General features: G+C 47.4%; 2 protein-coding genes across 2 annotated transcripts; both read right to left on the bottom strand.

The window, feature by feature from the left end:
• Positions 1-966: 966 nt before the first annotated feature.
• Positions 967-3,635, bottom strand: LOC120654582 (phosphopantetheine adenylyltransferase 2-like). Its single transcript, XM_039932159.1, has 6 exons — positions 3,228-3,635; positions 2,687-2,758; positions 2,029-2,088; positions 1,581-1,675; positions 1,349-1,418; positions 967-1,266 (listed from the first exon to the last, which is right to left on the bottom strand). Exons 1-6 carry the CDS (start codon positions 3,471-3,473, stop codon positions 1,120-1,122), a joined length of 690 nt encoding a protein of 229 aa, XP_039788093.1. The 5' UTR covers positions 3,474-3,635; the 3' UTR covers positions 967-1,119.
• A 243-nt stretch (positions 3,636-3,878) lies between these two features.
• On the bottom strand, positions 3,879-7,529 carry LOC120654581 (transmembrane protein 53-like). The gene is made up of 4 exons (XM_039932158.1): positions 6,903-7,529; positions 5,838-5,940; positions 5,397-5,605; positions 3,879-4,483 (listed from the first exon to the last, which is right to left on the bottom strand). Exons 1-4 carry the CDS (start codon positions 7,493-7,495, stop codon positions 4,222-4,224), a joined length of 1,167 nt encoding a protein of 388 aa, XP_039788092.1. The 5' UTR covers positions 7,496-7,529; the 3' UTR covers positions 3,879-4,221.
• Positions 7,530-17,575: the final 10,046 nt, after the last annotated feature.

Here is a 17,575-nt window from a genome sequence, read left to right as displayed (position 1 = left end):
TGCGCCGCTTGCTCTCTCCCCAAATTAGCGGTCGTGCCTCCGTCCATCCCCCTACGCCGGCCTCTCCCTCTGCTGGCTGGTGGGCTGCGCCTATCTCCCACTCCTTCCCTCCCTGTTGACGGGCTGCACGTTGCGACGCTTGCCCTCTCCTCCCCAAATCAGCTGCCTCCGCCGGCCTGTCCCTCCGTTGGCGGGCTGCGCTGCTCCCACTCCTTCCCTCCTCGCCAATGGGCCGCGCCACCCTCCCTCCTTCCACCGGCCACCCCACCCTCCTCTCGTTGTGACCGGCACCCCTCCTACTCATCTTCCTCGCGGCCGGTGCTCCTACTCTCCTTCCTCCTATTTGGCGCCCTCCTCTTTCCTATGCCCCGTAGAGGTGGGCGGCACGGTGAGCTTTGGCCCAGAGGACGGGCCGCGCGGTGAACTCTGCCTAGGAGGCGGGGCTGTGTGGTGAGAGAAGAAGATGATCTAATTCCCAATGCCAAGGTATGAACATCCAAACATGAATTGGAATATATTAGATCACTGGATTCCATCTAACAATTTTATCTATATCCAAACAATAAATTTGGTATTGTAACCCATTACCAATACTACTCTTTTTTGGCATTGAACTCAATTCAATGCCAAGCCTTCCAATACCGACATCCAAATGGAGCCTCATTGATTTCATTGTTGGTTTGGTATTGTAACCCATTATCAATACTACTCTGCTTTGGCATTGAACCCAATTCAATGCCAAACCTTCCAATACCTACATCCAAACGGAGCCTCATTGATTTCATCATTGGTTTTTGCCCAAGTTTGCTTGTTACGGTCCTTAACTAGGTGGCATTCTGCTATACCTTCCGATAGGGGTTCAAATAGCTTCCCCTAAAGGTATCCACATCTCCTCTTTAGTTCAAAAATTTGTACTAATTTTTTAAAATTAAAAATTAGTACAAATTTTTGAACTAAAGAGGGGCAATGGATACCTAAGGGGCACCCATTTGTAACTCTACCTTCGGATGAGTGTAGCTCAGACTCAGCTGTTGAAAAAAAAAATGAAAAATACAATTCACAATTGGTAGTGCGTTATTATTCTGCTCAGTGAGCTTGAAATACCAAATAACTGAACGGCTACGTTCTGCACTCCAGTTGGGCTGCTGTTTGCTGCTGTCTCTCTTGCTGTTGCTGTAATTCTTTCTCAGCTTCCAACTTTCTGAAAGCTGTTGAGCTGATCTTGCCCCCTGTAGTTTCCTCTGGCACAAGTTCTACTACTTCAATCTGCAAGGTCGAAAGAAAGATCTCTGAACATACTCTATTTCTTTTTCAAAGAAGAAATAGCAATTCATAGTTGCAAACAAACCTGCAGTTGTGTGAGGCCTCTCTCTGCCCTCTTTCTGTTGACAGCGAAGCCTCCCGGCAATGTCTCCTTGCTGCCTCAAGAATTGAATACAAACAGATTTTAAATAAACAGAATTATTTTTTTTGCTGATATAAACAACATCAGCTTTAAGATTTGGTCAGGCCTAATAGGGCACTGTTGGGCAAATAAGATGGTCCATGTCAGAAAATATGTGGGGCAAGAGAATCCTAACCTGACAATGATGGCTTCAAGACCTTCGTCAACAATGGAGGGGCCGTAAGGGTCCACTATTGGCTCTACATGAACCTCAAGATCAGGCTTGATAGACTGCAAGTGGAAAGAGTGAGTGTTAAAGACAGCTGCGTCATGATATCTGTTAACATGAATCCTTTGTATTCCCTCTGTTAAAAAAAACCAAACTATCTTAGAAATTTTAGAACAAATTAACAAGAAGGTAAGATAACCATATTTGCTTCTATTTATTATCAATATTTGACATTAATTGATTCTTGCATGCACTTGCACTTTCTAAACAATAACAAGAATGATTGTCCTTGGGTTTTGATACTTGCAGCTTGAGGATGGGCATATGCCTACTGGTCTACATATACTTGGAATTGCATAAATACACTTTCAGCAAACCAACATAACAAAAAAGTTCTGTTGGATCATATGGGTACCTTAATATAATCCTTGACATTTTTCATCCGCTTCTCGATTGGTTGTATCAGGTAGGCATACTGCAAGGAAAAAGCAGCCAAAGCGAAAGATGCCCATCAGATTTCTACACCCAATTACCCATAAAAAAAATGGGGGCTAGATTCTTCATGAACATGCAATGACCATGCGTGGCTCACATGCATGCTTTGAAGGGAATATGCCACCACTTAACCCCTACCAAATTCGCCATTGAGTTTGGAACCTGTCCATGTTCAATGAACTTGCACAACTGCAATCCGTAGAACCGCCCACCTACATGTTTGAATTAGGCCTTTATTGGATTATGACATGGTTCAGTGACTGATATCGACCTATTACTGCCGTCTGATGTCTCAGTCTCTGGTTGCACTGGCTCACTGGCCAGCCCACCAGACACCAATGGACCCCATTGCGCTCATTGGCTAGTGTGCTGAGTAGTAGTAGCAATCTTTGTCATTCCCAATTTCCCATCTTCAAATGGCACGCCGAATTGTAATAAAAAAAATGGCACGCCCAATAATTTGAAACAACGAACCATTTGTCAAGGTTCATTAGAGTAGAAGCAAGTGTGGCGATCACTCATTTTAGTACTATGGATGGTGAATATATAGACCAATGACTCAAAAGCAATAAGCAAACCTGTTTCTTGGCGAGCATCGGGCCGTCGCAGACGCCGATCACGATCTTCTCCCTCGCCAGCTCCGCCGCCACCTGTCACGTTTTTCACGTAAATGAATACTATTTCTTTATTTGTATGAGAGAACATGGGACTTTGAACGAAAGAAAGTTATTCTTATTTATTTGATGATGAATTTTATAAACGAGAAAAGAAAAGGAAACGAAATTTTCTTCTTCCATCGAGGCTCGCTCAACTACCACCAAGAACAAGAAGAAGCAGTGGGACAGAACATAAACTGACAAAGCATGCCACCGAGATCAGTTTTTAGCAGTGAGCAAGCACGGATCAAACGATGAACTAGGGTTTATGTGATGCGGGAAGAGACGGCGCCATGTGTACGATCACGGATACGGGACTTTGTTCCGAAAAGCTCAAGAACTGATGCAGCTTCTACAGCCATGAATAATGAATTGGATGATGAAAGTAAAGTAACACGAGAGGCAGGCAGAGCAGAAGCCAAAGCAGAGGAAGACAGATGGAACTATGGAAGGCGAGCCATACCTTCAAGAAGAGATGGTGGCCCTGGTGCAGCCGGTCAAAGGTGCCCCCGATCACCACGGCCGCGTAAGCGGCAGAGGCCGCCGGCGCCGGCCTTCTCCCCTCGACCGCCTCCTTCCCGTCGTCGTCGTCGTCGTTTGGCCCCGGGACGACGACGGCGTCCGCAACGGCAGCTGTAGCGGCATCAGCCAACGTGCCCACGGCAGCAGCTTCTTCCTCTCCTCCTCTTGATCCTTCCTCCATGGCCATGGCTTACAAACAGACCGGAGGAGGAGACGGGGCGGGTGGTTGGCTCGTGCCTGGCGCGTGTGGCGTGGGCTGCCGCTTATATTGCCGCGCCGCCCTACGGTCACCTTGGTTTTGACCGTGGCATTGGCCTCGATCGGAACCTGCAAGGCGACGCCAACAGGCAAGAGCCTAGCGGTAGGCTGTGTTAGGTGGTGGCCGCCCATCAACGTGAGGGTTACGGATACAGACACCAACTTGGCCGCGGCCGCGATCGAATACAAGGGATCTCATCTGCAGCTGCGTTGGGACATGGCAGAGATCAGAGATAAAATATAGGCTCACGTTGAGCACGAACAACAAGCAGGACACGCCGTGATGGGTGCGGCGTGCCACAAGATGAAGCCATACTGATGGGAAACGAGCACATGTTGCCCCTAATTCAGGCACTAAAACTTCAATGTAACTTGAATTAGGGTACAGCTTGCGTTCAACAAATAATGATACAGTACACTTCCTCTTCAGGAGCCTACGATCAGAAGGGATAACAGATACATGTTCTTAAGACAAGGATACAAAAAAAAAGGAGCACCAAAAAGCTTTACTCGCACCTATTCCTTTCAACGAGCGCATCCTCCAGGGCTTCAAGAAGATGGACGAAGATATTCAGCGAATTATGTGTGCCTCTCAGGGTGATATAACAGAGGCTACAGCTCAAGAATACAGCAAAAATCAAGAGGTCGTTCGACAGGCCTGTTAGTTGAAGGCGGGGTCATGATACTTTGACCGTGAAGCAGATCTTCAGGAACTCGTCGATCTTGGCATTGTAGATGTGGGGGAAGCTCCGGTAGTGGTCCACATGGGGTGAGGACACAAAATTGTGGGAGTATACGCTCCGCCCTAGCGATCTTTGCAAGTCCATGAAGCTCTCGACACATTCACCTGGTATGACTCGGTCGGCTGAGCTGTACAGATAGAACTGGGGGCATGGAGGCTGCTTGTCTGAAAGAACTGACAGAACCTTGCGCATTCGCCTGAACGAATCAGCAAGTTGTGAAACATATCAGGTAACGGAGAAGACATCACATCTATTTGGTATGCATGGAGAAAGAAAAACCGAATATATTGAATCTATATGAAAAAGAGATGAGCCAACAATGACACTACGAAATTAACTATATGAAGCAGCCTATATCTGCTATAAACAATCAGTATATTTCTTTTAGCTTGGTTAACCAGTAGCCATCATTCAGAGCTAGTTTATTCTGATGTTATTTCACTATAGTAATTCCCACCCATGTTGATGTACTCCGCACAAACCAGTATGGTGAACAATTGTAGTTTTCTTTGTTAAAAGCTCATATTAGTCGTAGTTATAAAGGAGACAAGATTCAGAACAACTTTGATTGAATGGAGAGAAAAAAAAAGATAGAACTGAAAGAAGAATCGGGTGTCTATGGGTTGAGTTCAATATTACTTTATGGATTTTAAATATTATAGTACTACTATCAATTCTTTAAGTGCATGGAGCAATACTAGTAAGAGGCACGGCCCGCTCTCACACAGGGGTACGGGTTACGGCACCCCTGTGTAAGGGTGGGGAAAGTGTTCGGGAGTTTTCTCGACTTGCGTGAGAGGTCTTCTCTTAGCAAATGCCCAGGGGCCGTCATAACCCCCGCAGGTCGAGTTTTTTTTTTTTAGATTAAGAGGCACTCATATAGCTTTACTTCTGTTGTACTGAACATACTATTGCAATTCTTTATGGATTTTTAAATAGTATAATACTGCTATCAATGAAGTAAAACTAAAAGGCACTTAACATCAGATCAACAGAACAGCCATGTCAATTTTAGTGGATACACCTTGATGACCGTTGCTTGGCACAAATATATGAGCTGTCCGTGATACTTAAACAGAGCAGTGACCAAAAACAATAAATGAACTTACGTGTTTATATCAGGCACATGAAGAACAATCTCAAAGAATTTCTGCAGAGTTGATAGAAGAAAGCATTCACTCCATGATGGCCGCGTCACATTAGTGCTAGCTCTGCTCAAGGTGCCATTGACAATAGGCCCATCAAGAAATTCAGTTGACGGTCCTGTCAAGGAACTACTTTTCTTCAACATTGCAGCAGAGAACCCAGCAGCCCAGACCTGAGTTTAGCTTATAAATGAGAACTTTCAAGCAAACAAGCTTTATTGCACAGAATGCTATGCAGAAACCATTGTAGACATAAATAATAGTTCAGGGTACAAAAATAATCCAGACAGAAAAGTCTACATGCTAAAATATATGGAGTACTTCAGAACATTTTCTACTAAAAGTTAAATAATTATTTTAATTCAATATATGATTCAGTAAGAAAAAAAGGACAGGCACACAAACATCTGGTCTTATCTCCAGAACTGGTGCAGAGTCTATAATACATCCTCTTATTCTCTCAGATATGTCAGCTCTGGATTGTAGATTCTCCAGTACGGCGCCATATCTGGAAAGAAAGTAAAAATAGAACGCAAAGGTTTTTATGCACAGTAACTTTAATGGCATGAACGCCAGACAAAAGATATTAAATAATCAAGTAAGTGATCTACTAGGATTTCAAGTAAGATTAATGGGAACATTTCCTTGACTAGATGCAGAATATTCAACTGAACTATCCCAAAATGAAGCTACTATAATAAAATACAAGTATCAAGTTTCAACGGCAAAAATAAGGATCAAATCCAGCCACGAAAGTATTTTAGCACGACAAGTAAATGAGCACATTAATGTTAATAAGAAATCACAATTGTTACATAACAGATCGACATAAGGAAATCGTGCACAAAGTAACAATGTGAGCATCACCCAAAATCAGCAGGGTGGCATCAATATCAAGATGTTTTTCGTTCTGTTTATTCAACGTAGGTAACCGCTAATGCTTATCCGTATGTTCTTGAAGCATTTACCCGAACTCAGCTCACTTTCACCATTTCTCCTAAATTAACCACTGGGAGTGGAAACACATACCTTCGAGAATCACAGAGAGATCCATTCTACAATACACCAAACAGACGACTGAGATTTCCTCCTATGCAGGCTGACACAACCACTTTTAGTTTTACAACTAGAAATGGATGCGGTACAGTACTAAATGCTCCTATCCAACTCATGGTGTCTTCAGTGACCAATATGCCTCATGAATAAAGCACATTCTATCCAGCAATCTCATGTAGGAAACTAAAGTTTCATAACAAAAACGTGTCACACCACATTCTGGAGCCCCCATGCCAGTTTGTTGAATTGAAGGAGAAGCCCATGCACAGCATACGTCGGTAAAATGCTCTATGAAGTCACTACCCGCTTTTTGAGCATTCGAATTGATAACTGAAGAATAGAATTAAGAGCTTGGCGACATTGCGTGAAGCGAAGAGGGGGGAAGGAGACGAGTTGGGGCCTGGGGTCACTTACGCGAGCCACCCAGTGTTGCTGAAGGTGTGGAAGAGGAGCGTGCGGCGGCGGTCGGCGTCGCACCAGGCGGCGATCTCGGCGGAGAGGTCGGCGACCCTGCGCTCGACGCGGCGGCCCAGGTCGAGGCCGATGAGCTCGCGCACGGGCACCACGAACCGCACCGCGCCGACCCCGCGCTCGCGGTAGAGGTCGGCGTAGCGGCGCAGGTGCTTCTGGCGCGAGCCGAGCCACCCGAGGAGCACGACCAGCGTGGCGCCCTCCCCGGCCCCGCCGCCGCCGAGCGGCGGGGCGGCGGAGTCGGCCGGGTGCGGGTCCCACTCGATGAAGGGCTCGGAGTCCGGCGGGAGGAGGTTGAAGGGCACGGAGCCCGGCGGCGAGAACCCGCCTCCGCCGGAGGAGGGGAGGGAGAGCGAGGCCGAGGCGGCGGAGCAGGCGAGGCCGGCGCGGCCGCGGAATGGCGGGGGGTGGCCGCGGGGGAACGAGAGGGAGGCGGCCACCGGGACGCGCCCGAGCCCGAGCGCGGCGCGCCGGTGCCCCGCGGCCGCGACGGCGGCCGCGGCGAGGAGGCGGGCGGAGGTGGCCGCCGCCGCCATGGCTGCTGCTGCGGTGGCGTGGAGCGACGGCCAACTGGCGGAAGGCGAGGAGAACGAGACGGGGGTTTATGACGGAGCTGGCGCTGACGCGCGGGGTCCACGCGCGCGGCGGCGGGGCCCCCGGCGCCAGCACGGTGGATGCACACATGGCCGCAGTTAATTCGCCATCAATCGGGTACGGGCCCGGCCCAGTTGCATATCCTTGCTTGCAGCCTTGCAGGCTGGTAGCCCTGCTAATGGGCAAGAATTCAACCCATTCCCACCCCAATCCAAAATAAATATGTTTTTTTTACTCCACCCCATCCCATTCCAAATTAAGTTATTCCCAACCCAACCCAACCCACCATGTCTTGGGTTGCCATGGAGCTACTCCCGTGGAATTGCCATGGATAATTATAAAATAATTATCAAAATAAAAAAATGGTGTTTTTTTTATTTGCTAGATCCACTTGGTTAGTCGCCAGGAACAGATTGCATCCACAATGTTCTACTTATTAGAAAAAAAAACAGTTACAAATTTATGTTCATATAAAGCGAGAAGGCAGAGTTTGGGGCCACGCTGTGCAAAACATCTTCCGTTGTCAGTAGATCCTTCAAAGTAGTGAGTAATGGTAATGCAAAAAAAAAAAAAGTTCCTAGCCTCTCTTGGCAGTCTACCACGCAAGCATACTGACCATCCATGTCATCGTCCAGTTTACATCGTTGGCCATCGTTTACATCTTAGATTGTGCCATGACCATGAGTCCATGAGTCCCACCATGTCTTGAATCAAATTATTCAGGATCTAGATGTACTGAATTCAGAGCATCGTCAATCAAACGGACTTGGAGCTGAACATTACATCCTAATCCGCAATAACCTTCCAACATACTGCTATCGACACGGCAAAACATGATTAAGACAAAACCTCCAGCCAAGAACTTCCTTGAGCAGCGAGATGTGGGATACAGAGGAACTTGCTGCGTAAGGGGTGTACTCCATATCCTGGCGAAAATGTATAGAAAGTGGTAATTAAGCAACAAATAGCCAGGCTATGAACATGTGAAAAAGAAGTTACCCAGGACAACAGAGCCAAACTACTAAGATCAGGCAGAGCAAGGAGAAGAATCAAAATAAAATAAATAGAGAGAAAGCATGCATGGATGCATTCAATATCCTGAGAGAGGATATCCCATACTAGATGTCAAGACTTCTTGCAGCAGCTCTAGGAGGTGCTGTAGGAGGCTTGATAGTACTAGGTATTGTCATAGTTGCAATTGTACTTTGCCTGTGGCATCACAGAAGAACTTCAGACTCTTCTGAAAGTAGTTCATCAGGTCAAGCTCTACCAGGTATACAAGGGTTTGCTCCAGGATGACACAATTATAGCTGTTAAAAGACGGCATTCTCCTCCTAGCCAAGAATTCGTTCAAGAGGTAATATAATTTTACAAAACAGGAAAAACCTCTCCTACAGATGTCCTAATTCCCAACAAAGAATAATCATAGCCATCCATATGCCAAGAAATTTCCTTACAACAACTAAATTTGGCTCCAGTCTTTGATGGCTTTGTTTACAAAACACAAGTAGAAACTTAGAATAAGCTGGTAAACGATTGTACTGACCTGTGCTAGTCAACCACAATCTGAGAGCAGTCTTCATTGCCTGGGAGCTTATACAACCAATCCTTAACACAAACAAGGGCTTCAAGGGTTTCAGGTGTCATTGAACTCCGATTATCACTAAGAATCCGACCACTCAAACTAAATGCGGACCCAGAAGACACAGTGCTCAATGGAATTGCAAGGAAGTCTCGTGCCATGGTTGATAGGACAGGATACTAGTCTTTATTTGTCTTCCACCAACTCAAGATCTCAAAGTTTTCATCATCTCTCACATGTTCATCTTCCAGATATGCATCAAGTTCCGATTTTTGAGTATTGCTAGCTCTCTTTTGATTTCTAAAGTGGGCAAACTCTTGGTGCATTCTTCTTTTAGCTAGCACAGGTGAACCCATAATGCCTCTAGATACAGTAGTATATACTAGATCTACACCATTTGTCCTAACAATCTCTTCATATTTCCTAAAATACTTAGTCATCCATTCTCTAGCTGAAGTCATGCTTGTCTCAATATCAACAAAGTAGTTGCACACCCTCTGATAAAAGAATTCCAAGAAGTCCATCTTCTTTCTTGGATCAAGTACCGTTGCAATAACAAGGGTCATATTATAGTTCCCATCCCAATACTTGCTGAATTTGCTTTCCATTGCTCTACCCAAATTTTGTATGGCTTCATTAGCTTGCATTTCTGAATTTTTTAAAGCTTCATGAATGCAAAGAACATTATCCAAAAAAGTGTGTGCTGTAGGATATCTATCAGCTGAGAACGCCCTGGTAGCTTCTTCGAAAGCCTCAAGAAAATCACCTATAGCCTCAACTTTTATCCAGTCATCATTTGATGGAAAAGGTTCTTGATTTGATGCAGCATACCTCTTCAGCACGCTCCTGTACTTCACAGCCTCAACAATCATATCAAAAGTTGAGTTCCAACGGTTCGGAATATCAAGAACCAAACCAGCCTTTGGTGAAAGACTCTCTCTTTCAGCTATCTCGTTGAAACTTTGGATTCTTCTCGGTGAGGAGTTAATGTGCCTAATCAGATCCCGGATCATCTCAAGTGTTGCATCAGCAATAGTCATACCATCTTGGACAAGAAGATTCAGAATATGAGCGCAGCATCTAACTCGAAGATGTTGACCACCAAACAGCAAGTCTGATTTGGCACTTTCTTGCAAAAGGTCACAAGCTGTGTTGTTGTTTGATGCATTGTCAAGGGTGATAGTGAACATCTTTTCTTTTATTCCATACTCTGTCATACATCTTGTGATTGCCTCCTCAATGGCTAGACCACTATGTGGATACTTCAATGCTTTGAAAGAAATTATCTTCTTATGCAAGGCAAAGTTAGCATCCACATAATGGGCTGTTAGACACATATATCCCAGCTTTTGGTTAGATGTCCACAGATCAGAAGTAAAGCATATGCGAGAATCAAGACCTTGCAGTTCACTTGCTAATGTTTGCTTCACTCTCCCATACATACGAACACAATCATTGTGGATTGTTTGGCGCCCAATGCAATCAAATGTGGGCTGCAAGGATGCCATCCATGGTGAAAAACTTGGGTCCTCAAATTTATTAAATGCAACCTCTGCCCGAATGCACCAAGTTATCATTAACTCACGACTTATTTGAGGATTGAAGGTAAATGGACCCGCTGGTTGTTTCTGAATTGTGGCAATAAACCTCTGTCTATCATCTGCACTAATTTTTCGACAAGAATCTTTTATGTGATTTCTCAAACTATTTGTACCTGATTTTCCGCTAGCCATCTTCATGCCGCAGTATCTGCAAACAGCCTTCAGAGCACCATCCACCTCGACCAACTCTGGCTCAAAGTGTTGCCACACTTTAGACCTCCTATTTGGTGTTCCTGATGAATGGTCATCATTGCTGCTTGTATTGGTGTCTGAGGCCTCAGCCGGATGAGAAGTTGACATCTGAGCATAATAATCATCGTATATGTCAACCAATAATCCATTGAACTTTCAATAATAATAAAAATATTTGCTTGAGGGAATTACCGTTTCCATCAAATCAACTACTGCTGATAGGTAACCACCGTATGTGCCAAGGTAGCTAACCAGATAGTGAGCTCAAGAGATCAGTCAAAGACGCATTGAAGTAGTCTGGGAGAATGTAAATGAAATTAGTTTAGCATAAAGAATCAAACACTCTGCTTGGCAAGCCAATTTGAACTGCATCCCAATGCTATCCTTATTTTATCAATCAGTTGGTCTAAGTTAGCATGCAATCAGGTCGAGTTAAATTCAGTCAGCTATACTTGCCTCCACATGCAAAATTCTGAGCAAAAAGTTTACACACTAAGATAATCAGAAGATAGTTTAGCTAAATCCAGCTAAGCAGAGTAATCAAAAGAAGTGCACATCTACTGCGCTGCGATTCACGCACATCTACTGCACTACGATATTCATCAAAAGAAGTGCACATCTAGCTGGATATTCACGCACACATGCAGGTAATCCAAAGAAGTAGTTGTTATTTGATATTTGATATTGATTACTAGCTGGATATTCATCAATGTGAATCAAAAGAAGCTAAGCAGAGTAATCAAAAGAAGTGCACATCTAGCTGGACATTCACGCACACATGCAGGTCTATGATCCTAGCTCCCAAACAGCAATAGAAACACATGGATAGACCCTCATGTGCCTGCTGCTATCTACATGATGAATTGACTGGTGTGTGTCTCGATAGCTCACCTGTATCCGTCGACGTTGGCGCCGTACTTGTCCACGAACTGGTACACGCCCTTGCCCTGCATCCATCAGAAAAGCAAAAAGTTCAACTAGCATATCAATGGTCATACATGTACTGAATCTATAATTGGATTAGAAGACACCACAATTAAGAGCCGCCACAAGTACTGCGGTTGGGGGCTGGAGGAGCGGCGGCGCGATCTGGGGGCAGACTGGGGTTGGGTGAGACTGAGGGAGTGGGTGAGAACCCGGGGAAAATGAACCCGTTCCAACCCAACCCAACCCATTTGCTAGCAAACCCATTCCATCCCAACCCAGTTGTCATGTAAACCCATTAACTCCCATCCAAACAAATCCACGTAACAACCCAACCCAAAAACTCCAAATATTATCCAACCCATTAGCAGGCCTACAGGCTGGCTGTATGCCTGTATCACCGGACTGCATCAGCAGACGATAGGGAACATGCGATGCTGGGTTAAAGCCCTTGGTGGGCGCACGTGCGTGTTTAAAGCAAGTGGTGCTTGCCACTGTCCGGAGTTTTGTTTCCCTAGGACGATCTAGACGACATTTCCGAAGTCTAATTTTTCAGATCTTCGTACCAATGGAACCATCCTTCCTCTCGAACTCAAACATTCCCACATGGTCCCTACTCCCAAGTCTAACACTATCGCTCTATACGCATTAGCCAGTCAACAGTATTTTTCTCTCACAACAAATCAACACCAGCCATTGAGCAGTATTTTTTTCTCACAACAAATCAGCACCGGTCATCAGTAATAGCCAGCCGAACAGAGCGTATCTATGCTCCCGCGCTAAAATCCTAGAATGTTCAAATTTAAATTTGCATTCCTAACACGCTGCCACATCCATTTCCGGGAGATGCAGCCATACTGCACAGCTGGTCCAATCCTATACAAGGACATGATATACAGTAATGGTTAGAAGTAGAATTTGTCATGCGCCAAACAAGAAACATGGTGAGTAGCACAAAGGAATGTGACTCGCATCTCCCGGAAGCCAATGCCCGTGCTGCCGCAGCACCTCAGCTGGCACCCCATGGGCATGCCATCAGCCGAGCGAAATGAATCACAGCACCTCAGCTGGCACCCCATGGGCATGCCGTCAGCCGAGCGAAATGAATCACCACAGCACTCGCACGGTACGTGCACTTCCATGCTTCTCATTTCTTTGTCTACTATTATGTATGGATGTGCATGATTCTGAGTTGATGATATTGCAATTTGGGGATTTTCTGGGATCGATGCCCAGCCCCACTTCCTTCTCCTCTTTTATTATTCCATATGCAAATAGGTCCCTCAAGACTTACATAAATACACTACTAGCCAACACTCCCTCTCAAGATGGGCTAAAAATATCAATCATGCCCATCTTGTTACACATGATTACATTTTCACTAGGACCTAACCCTTTTGTGAGGCAATCAGCTAGCTATTCGCTAGACTTTACATATTTCAATTTCAACGTGTTACTATCCAGCTTCTCTTTGATGAAGAAATCTCAATGTGCTTTGTACGGTCATGCTGCACTGGATTGTTTGCAATATTCATTGCAGATATGTTGTCACAATTCAGCACCATAGTGTTATTTCTTAGTAGTTTTAGTTCGGCCATCAAGTTTTTCATCCAGATCATCTCACTCAGGGCTAAGGCCATTGCTCTATATTCAGCTTCTGCAGTTGATCTTACCACAACCTCCTGCTTCTTGCTTCTCCATGATATAATGTTACCTCCTACAAACACACAGTAACCTGAGGTAGACCTCCTGTCATCAGTGCTGCTTGCCCAATCAGCATCACAATATCCCTCCACATCCAGGTGTTGTGAAGCGCCCCGACCCAAAAATCAAGGCTAAACCATGTATTATTTACCGAATTAAGTCTCCGGCACAATACATGTTACATCAAGTAGAGTCCAGAGTCATACAGAGCTTTATTTAACACGTACATGAGGAGTAAAGTGACAACACAAAGCCACACAGAACAACCATAGGATAACAAGTAGCATAACGACATGTAGGACTAGCTCTTCATCCATCACGGCTCCACTCGAAAAGCTTGGGTGCGGACACGATCTAGTCGCGGTCTTCCGGCACAAAGTCAGGATCCTCTGGAGAAAATCAACAGGGGTGAGTACAAAAGTACTCAGCAAGCTCCACCTTGCCCTACGGGAGGGGAATGATATGCACGACGCACATTAAGCACAATGCATTAGCAATGCAACTAATGGTATGCAACCCTTCCCGACACAACCCACAATAGGTAGCTCACTAGTTGTTAGGACCACACTGTAGCCTGTCCATACCGTGGACACAGACCATTCGAATGGATTATACACTCTGCAGAGGTCGTACACTGTACCCACACGCTCGACTGCCCGAACGGACAACCGACATAGCCGACACCCAGTCGTGGTCACGCCCCAGCCCGGCCGCACAAACCCTCGGGCCTTGACCCCAATGGTCCAAACCCGTAAACCATCCCTGCGACCGTCAGGCTAACCAGTGGGATTAGGCTAAGTCCGGCCCATACCGGAACCTGTGATCGTACTAAAGTAAGCTAGGTTGAGGGACCGAAGCCGGCGACCAGAGGGGGGGTGAATGGGAGCCGATCAAAATTTCTTCCGAAATTCAAACCGTCGGCTTATATCCCTAAAATCACCCAAGCCCTCAAGCATTCTGACCAAAGTTTGGAATAGCTATGAAAAAGCTAAACCAACACAAAAGGCCTCGAACGAGCAAGCAAAAACCACAAAGCAAATCGGAAGCGAATCGGGAAAACAATAGTCCTGTCTGCCTGGACCGGTCTGACCGGTCGAGTCTGTCCCAAGGCGAGAAGACCGGTCTGACCAGTCTTGCCTACCGGTCGACACCCAGAAAACCCCGTGAACAAGACTTTAAACCACGAATCTTGAGCAAACAAAGTCCAAATCAGATGAAACTTGGAGGAAAGCTTCGTATCTACCCCGTGAACATATCCCCAAGGGATCTCGCCCAAAAGATCTTCATAGCACGAGAATTTCGGGATGAGATCAAAAGGGATGGGGTTTTCTCAAGAACTCAAGAAATCCAATTCAAAAGAGCTCGTGATTCCAGAGGGTTTGGGATAGGACTAGAAGCACGGGAATCACAACAAAAAGCTCGTAGAATCCTCGCAATCATGTGCACAAAAAATGAAATCAAAATCCATCACACAAGGGCACAAAACGAGGGGATTGGATTGATTCAAAAAGCCCAGAGGGCACAAGGAGGATGGGGCCTCCTTTCCCAATCAAATCCAACACAAGGTCTCAACAATCCATGGACTAATCCTATTCTAAAGAGAAGAACGAGGGGAGAGAGACACAGGGGCGGCAGCCTGGGAGAGAGAACAATTCACGGACGAGTTACCTGTCCACCTTTCCCTCAGGGGTTTGCTTCACAGTGAACACCCATTTACATCCAACTGCTCGTTTACCAGCCGGGAGAGGGACAAATTCCCATGTTTGGTTCTTTTGGAGAGCATGGAGTTCCTCCATCATTGCTCTCTTCCACCTTGGATCTTGCTTGGCACACCGCCAATCACTTGGAATAGGCACTGTCTGTAGGGATGCAATGAATACTCTATATGCAGGTGAGATATGTGAATATGACATGAAATTTGCTAAATCATGTTTCTCAAAACCATAGTGTCGGGTACCACAATTAGGGACACCCTAATCGGGGTACTAAGATCACCCTAAAAACGCAAAACACATATTAAGCAACTGGGCCCACGAAGGCTCACGACCTCCTTCCAATCTGGAAGAAAGGAAAGGACTCAAAGAAGCCCAGCATACGGCCTATCCGCACACTCCTCGAACCCGCGGAGCGATCTCCGCCTCACTCGAGGGCTCCAATCGAGACCCTCGACTGCGCCCCGCATCTCCGCCTCGCTCGACGGTAGCAAACCTACCCTCGAGCAGGTCGAATCATCTCCGCCTCGCTCGAGGCCACCCGTCGACGTAAAGGACAAACGGCCCTTCCGCTCACCCGCCCGTCGTACGGGGGCATTAAATGCCAACCACTCCTCCACAGCACCCGGGACAGACGGCGTCAGGCCGCCATTCCCCACAGTGGCTGTGACCGGAGTCCCGTCCGCCAACTCTAGTCACTGCTCCGCCATCCCGGACGCTGTGGCAGCACTGTGGAACTCGCAACGTGGGACGAGACGGGCTCGGCACTGCTCTCGTTACTATTCTGCCAACTCTGGCCGTCCGGACTCCACCTCATCACACGTATAACCCCGGACCCGCCTCCTGCTCGGGAAGAGGTCCGGTGTCGCCACGCCCCCCCGAAGAGGGATGCCCAGCATTAGCAGCCGGAGGCCTGGACCTCCCCCCTCAAGGGGTTCGGGATCTCCGTGAGACTCCCAGAGCTCCTTAGTGCACACGCCAGCACTCCGTTTAGGGGGTCCGGGACCGCCGCGTGCCCCGCTACCACTGGTGCATGTGTATATGTACAAGACCCTGACCTGCAGGGCCCACGGAGCGCCATCACGCCACATCTGGAGGACTGTACAGCCTACAGTGATGACCACGCCGTCCTTTGGGGCTGGCAGGACGCCGGCGCGATCTCCGCAAGACCAAGGATGGTACCCAGGACAACTGCCACGCCCGACGCCATGTCCCACAGTATACTTCCCACAGTGTTCGATCACTGCACCCCCGTGATTTGGGGGAGAACGACGACTTCCGCGATCCCCTGCGCATGTACACCGTCCCTCCTTGTGACTATAAAAGGAGGAGGCGGGCTTCCTTTAAAGGGGATCGTCACCTTTGACGACCACAACGCTCAGCACTCGATATTGGCACTCGCCTCAATCGACTTCTCCTCTAGCAGAGACCTGGGAGCTTCCCTCCCTCTCTCGCCACGCCTGTACCCCCTACTACAGGCACCTCCGGTGCAAGATAATACAGTGCCCTCGCACACCCCTTTGCTGGACGTACGGCCCCGCGGCCGGAATCAGGATAAACTCGTGCGTTACTGTGTTGCCTCTTGCATCAACATCTGGGACGAGGAAACACGCAGCATTTACTAGTTGTGATCCGGACCCCCGTGTCAGGACACCGACAGTTGGCGTGCCAGGTAGGGGCTCGCTGCGTGACATTTTCTTCTTTGTTCCCATTTGATCTCCAGGGATGGCGAGCAGATCCAACCCATTCCCCATGGGCGTCTCGGATCCGTTCCCAGCACGATACGTGATCTAGTTCGGGAGCCTTGAGTTCAGAGCAACCGGCAACGGTTACCTCATGGAGCTCCTCTCGCCCAGACGCAACCCGGACATTCCGGCTTCACCAGCCTGGCGCAACAGGCGCTCGGGCCAGCATTCGCGACAAGCGCGCGCAGAGCGGCGCCGGGCGGCAAGCCTCACCTCCCCTACGTGGGTTGAGGTTGCCGTGTCGCGGCTCAGCGTCGCGGCTGACGGGGCCACCGCTTCGTCATCACGGGCTTCGGCGTCGGCAGCGCCGACACCATCACCGACTGCAGCTTTAGTGCCTCCCAGGGGGGCGCGTCTGCGGCGTCTCCCTTCCCCATTGGGATGCGCAACACTGCATCCTACGCTTCTTCATCCAGCACCAACTTCGCCGAATACGAGGACCTGCCGGGTCATCACCTCCTGCCGATCCGCAGCCTCATCGCATCATCTCCTAACGACTCCTACCTCGAGACGGCGAGCTCGATCGCCGATGACGTCAACTTCTTCATGGACAACTTCACGG

Source organism: Panicum virgatum, chromosome 1N, assembly GCF_016808335.1.
Source record: "Panicum virgatum strain AP13 chromosome 1N, P.virgatum_v5, whole genome shotgun sequence".
Lineage (NCBI taxonomy): Eukaryota > Viridiplantae > Streptophyta > Magnoliopsida > Poales > Poaceae > Panicum > Panicum virgatum.
The sequence above is the reverse complement of the archived record's forward strand: the minus strand, read 5'-3'. Positions and strand labels throughout refer to the sequence as shown.

Coding starts and splice junctions, on each gene's coding strand:
- LOC120654581 (XM_039932158.1), bottom strand. CDS start 7,495: ATGGCGGCGGCGGCCACCTCCGCCCGCCTCCTCGCCGCGGCCGCCGTC. Junction 5,941..6,902: donor AGCAACACTGGGTGGCTCGC/GTAAGTGACCCC, acceptor CTTTCTTTCCAG/ATATGGCGCCGTACTGGAGA. Junction 5,606..5,837: donor TTCTGGAGATAAGACCAGAT/GTTTGTGTGCCT, acceptor AGCTAAACTCAG/GTCTGGGCTGCTGGGTTCTC.
- LOC120654582 (XM_039932159.1), bottom strand. CDS start 3,473: ATGGCCATGGAGGAAGGATCAAGAGGAGGAGAGGAAGAAGCTGCTGCC. Junction 2,089..2,686: donor CGATGCTCGCCAAGAAACAG/GTTTGCTTATTG, acceptor TTTTCCTTGCAG/TATGCCTACCTGATACAACC. Junction 1,419..1,580: donor CTTGAAGCCATCATTGTCAG/GTTAGGATTCTC, acceptor TTCTTGAGGCAG/CAAGGAGACATTGCCGGGAG.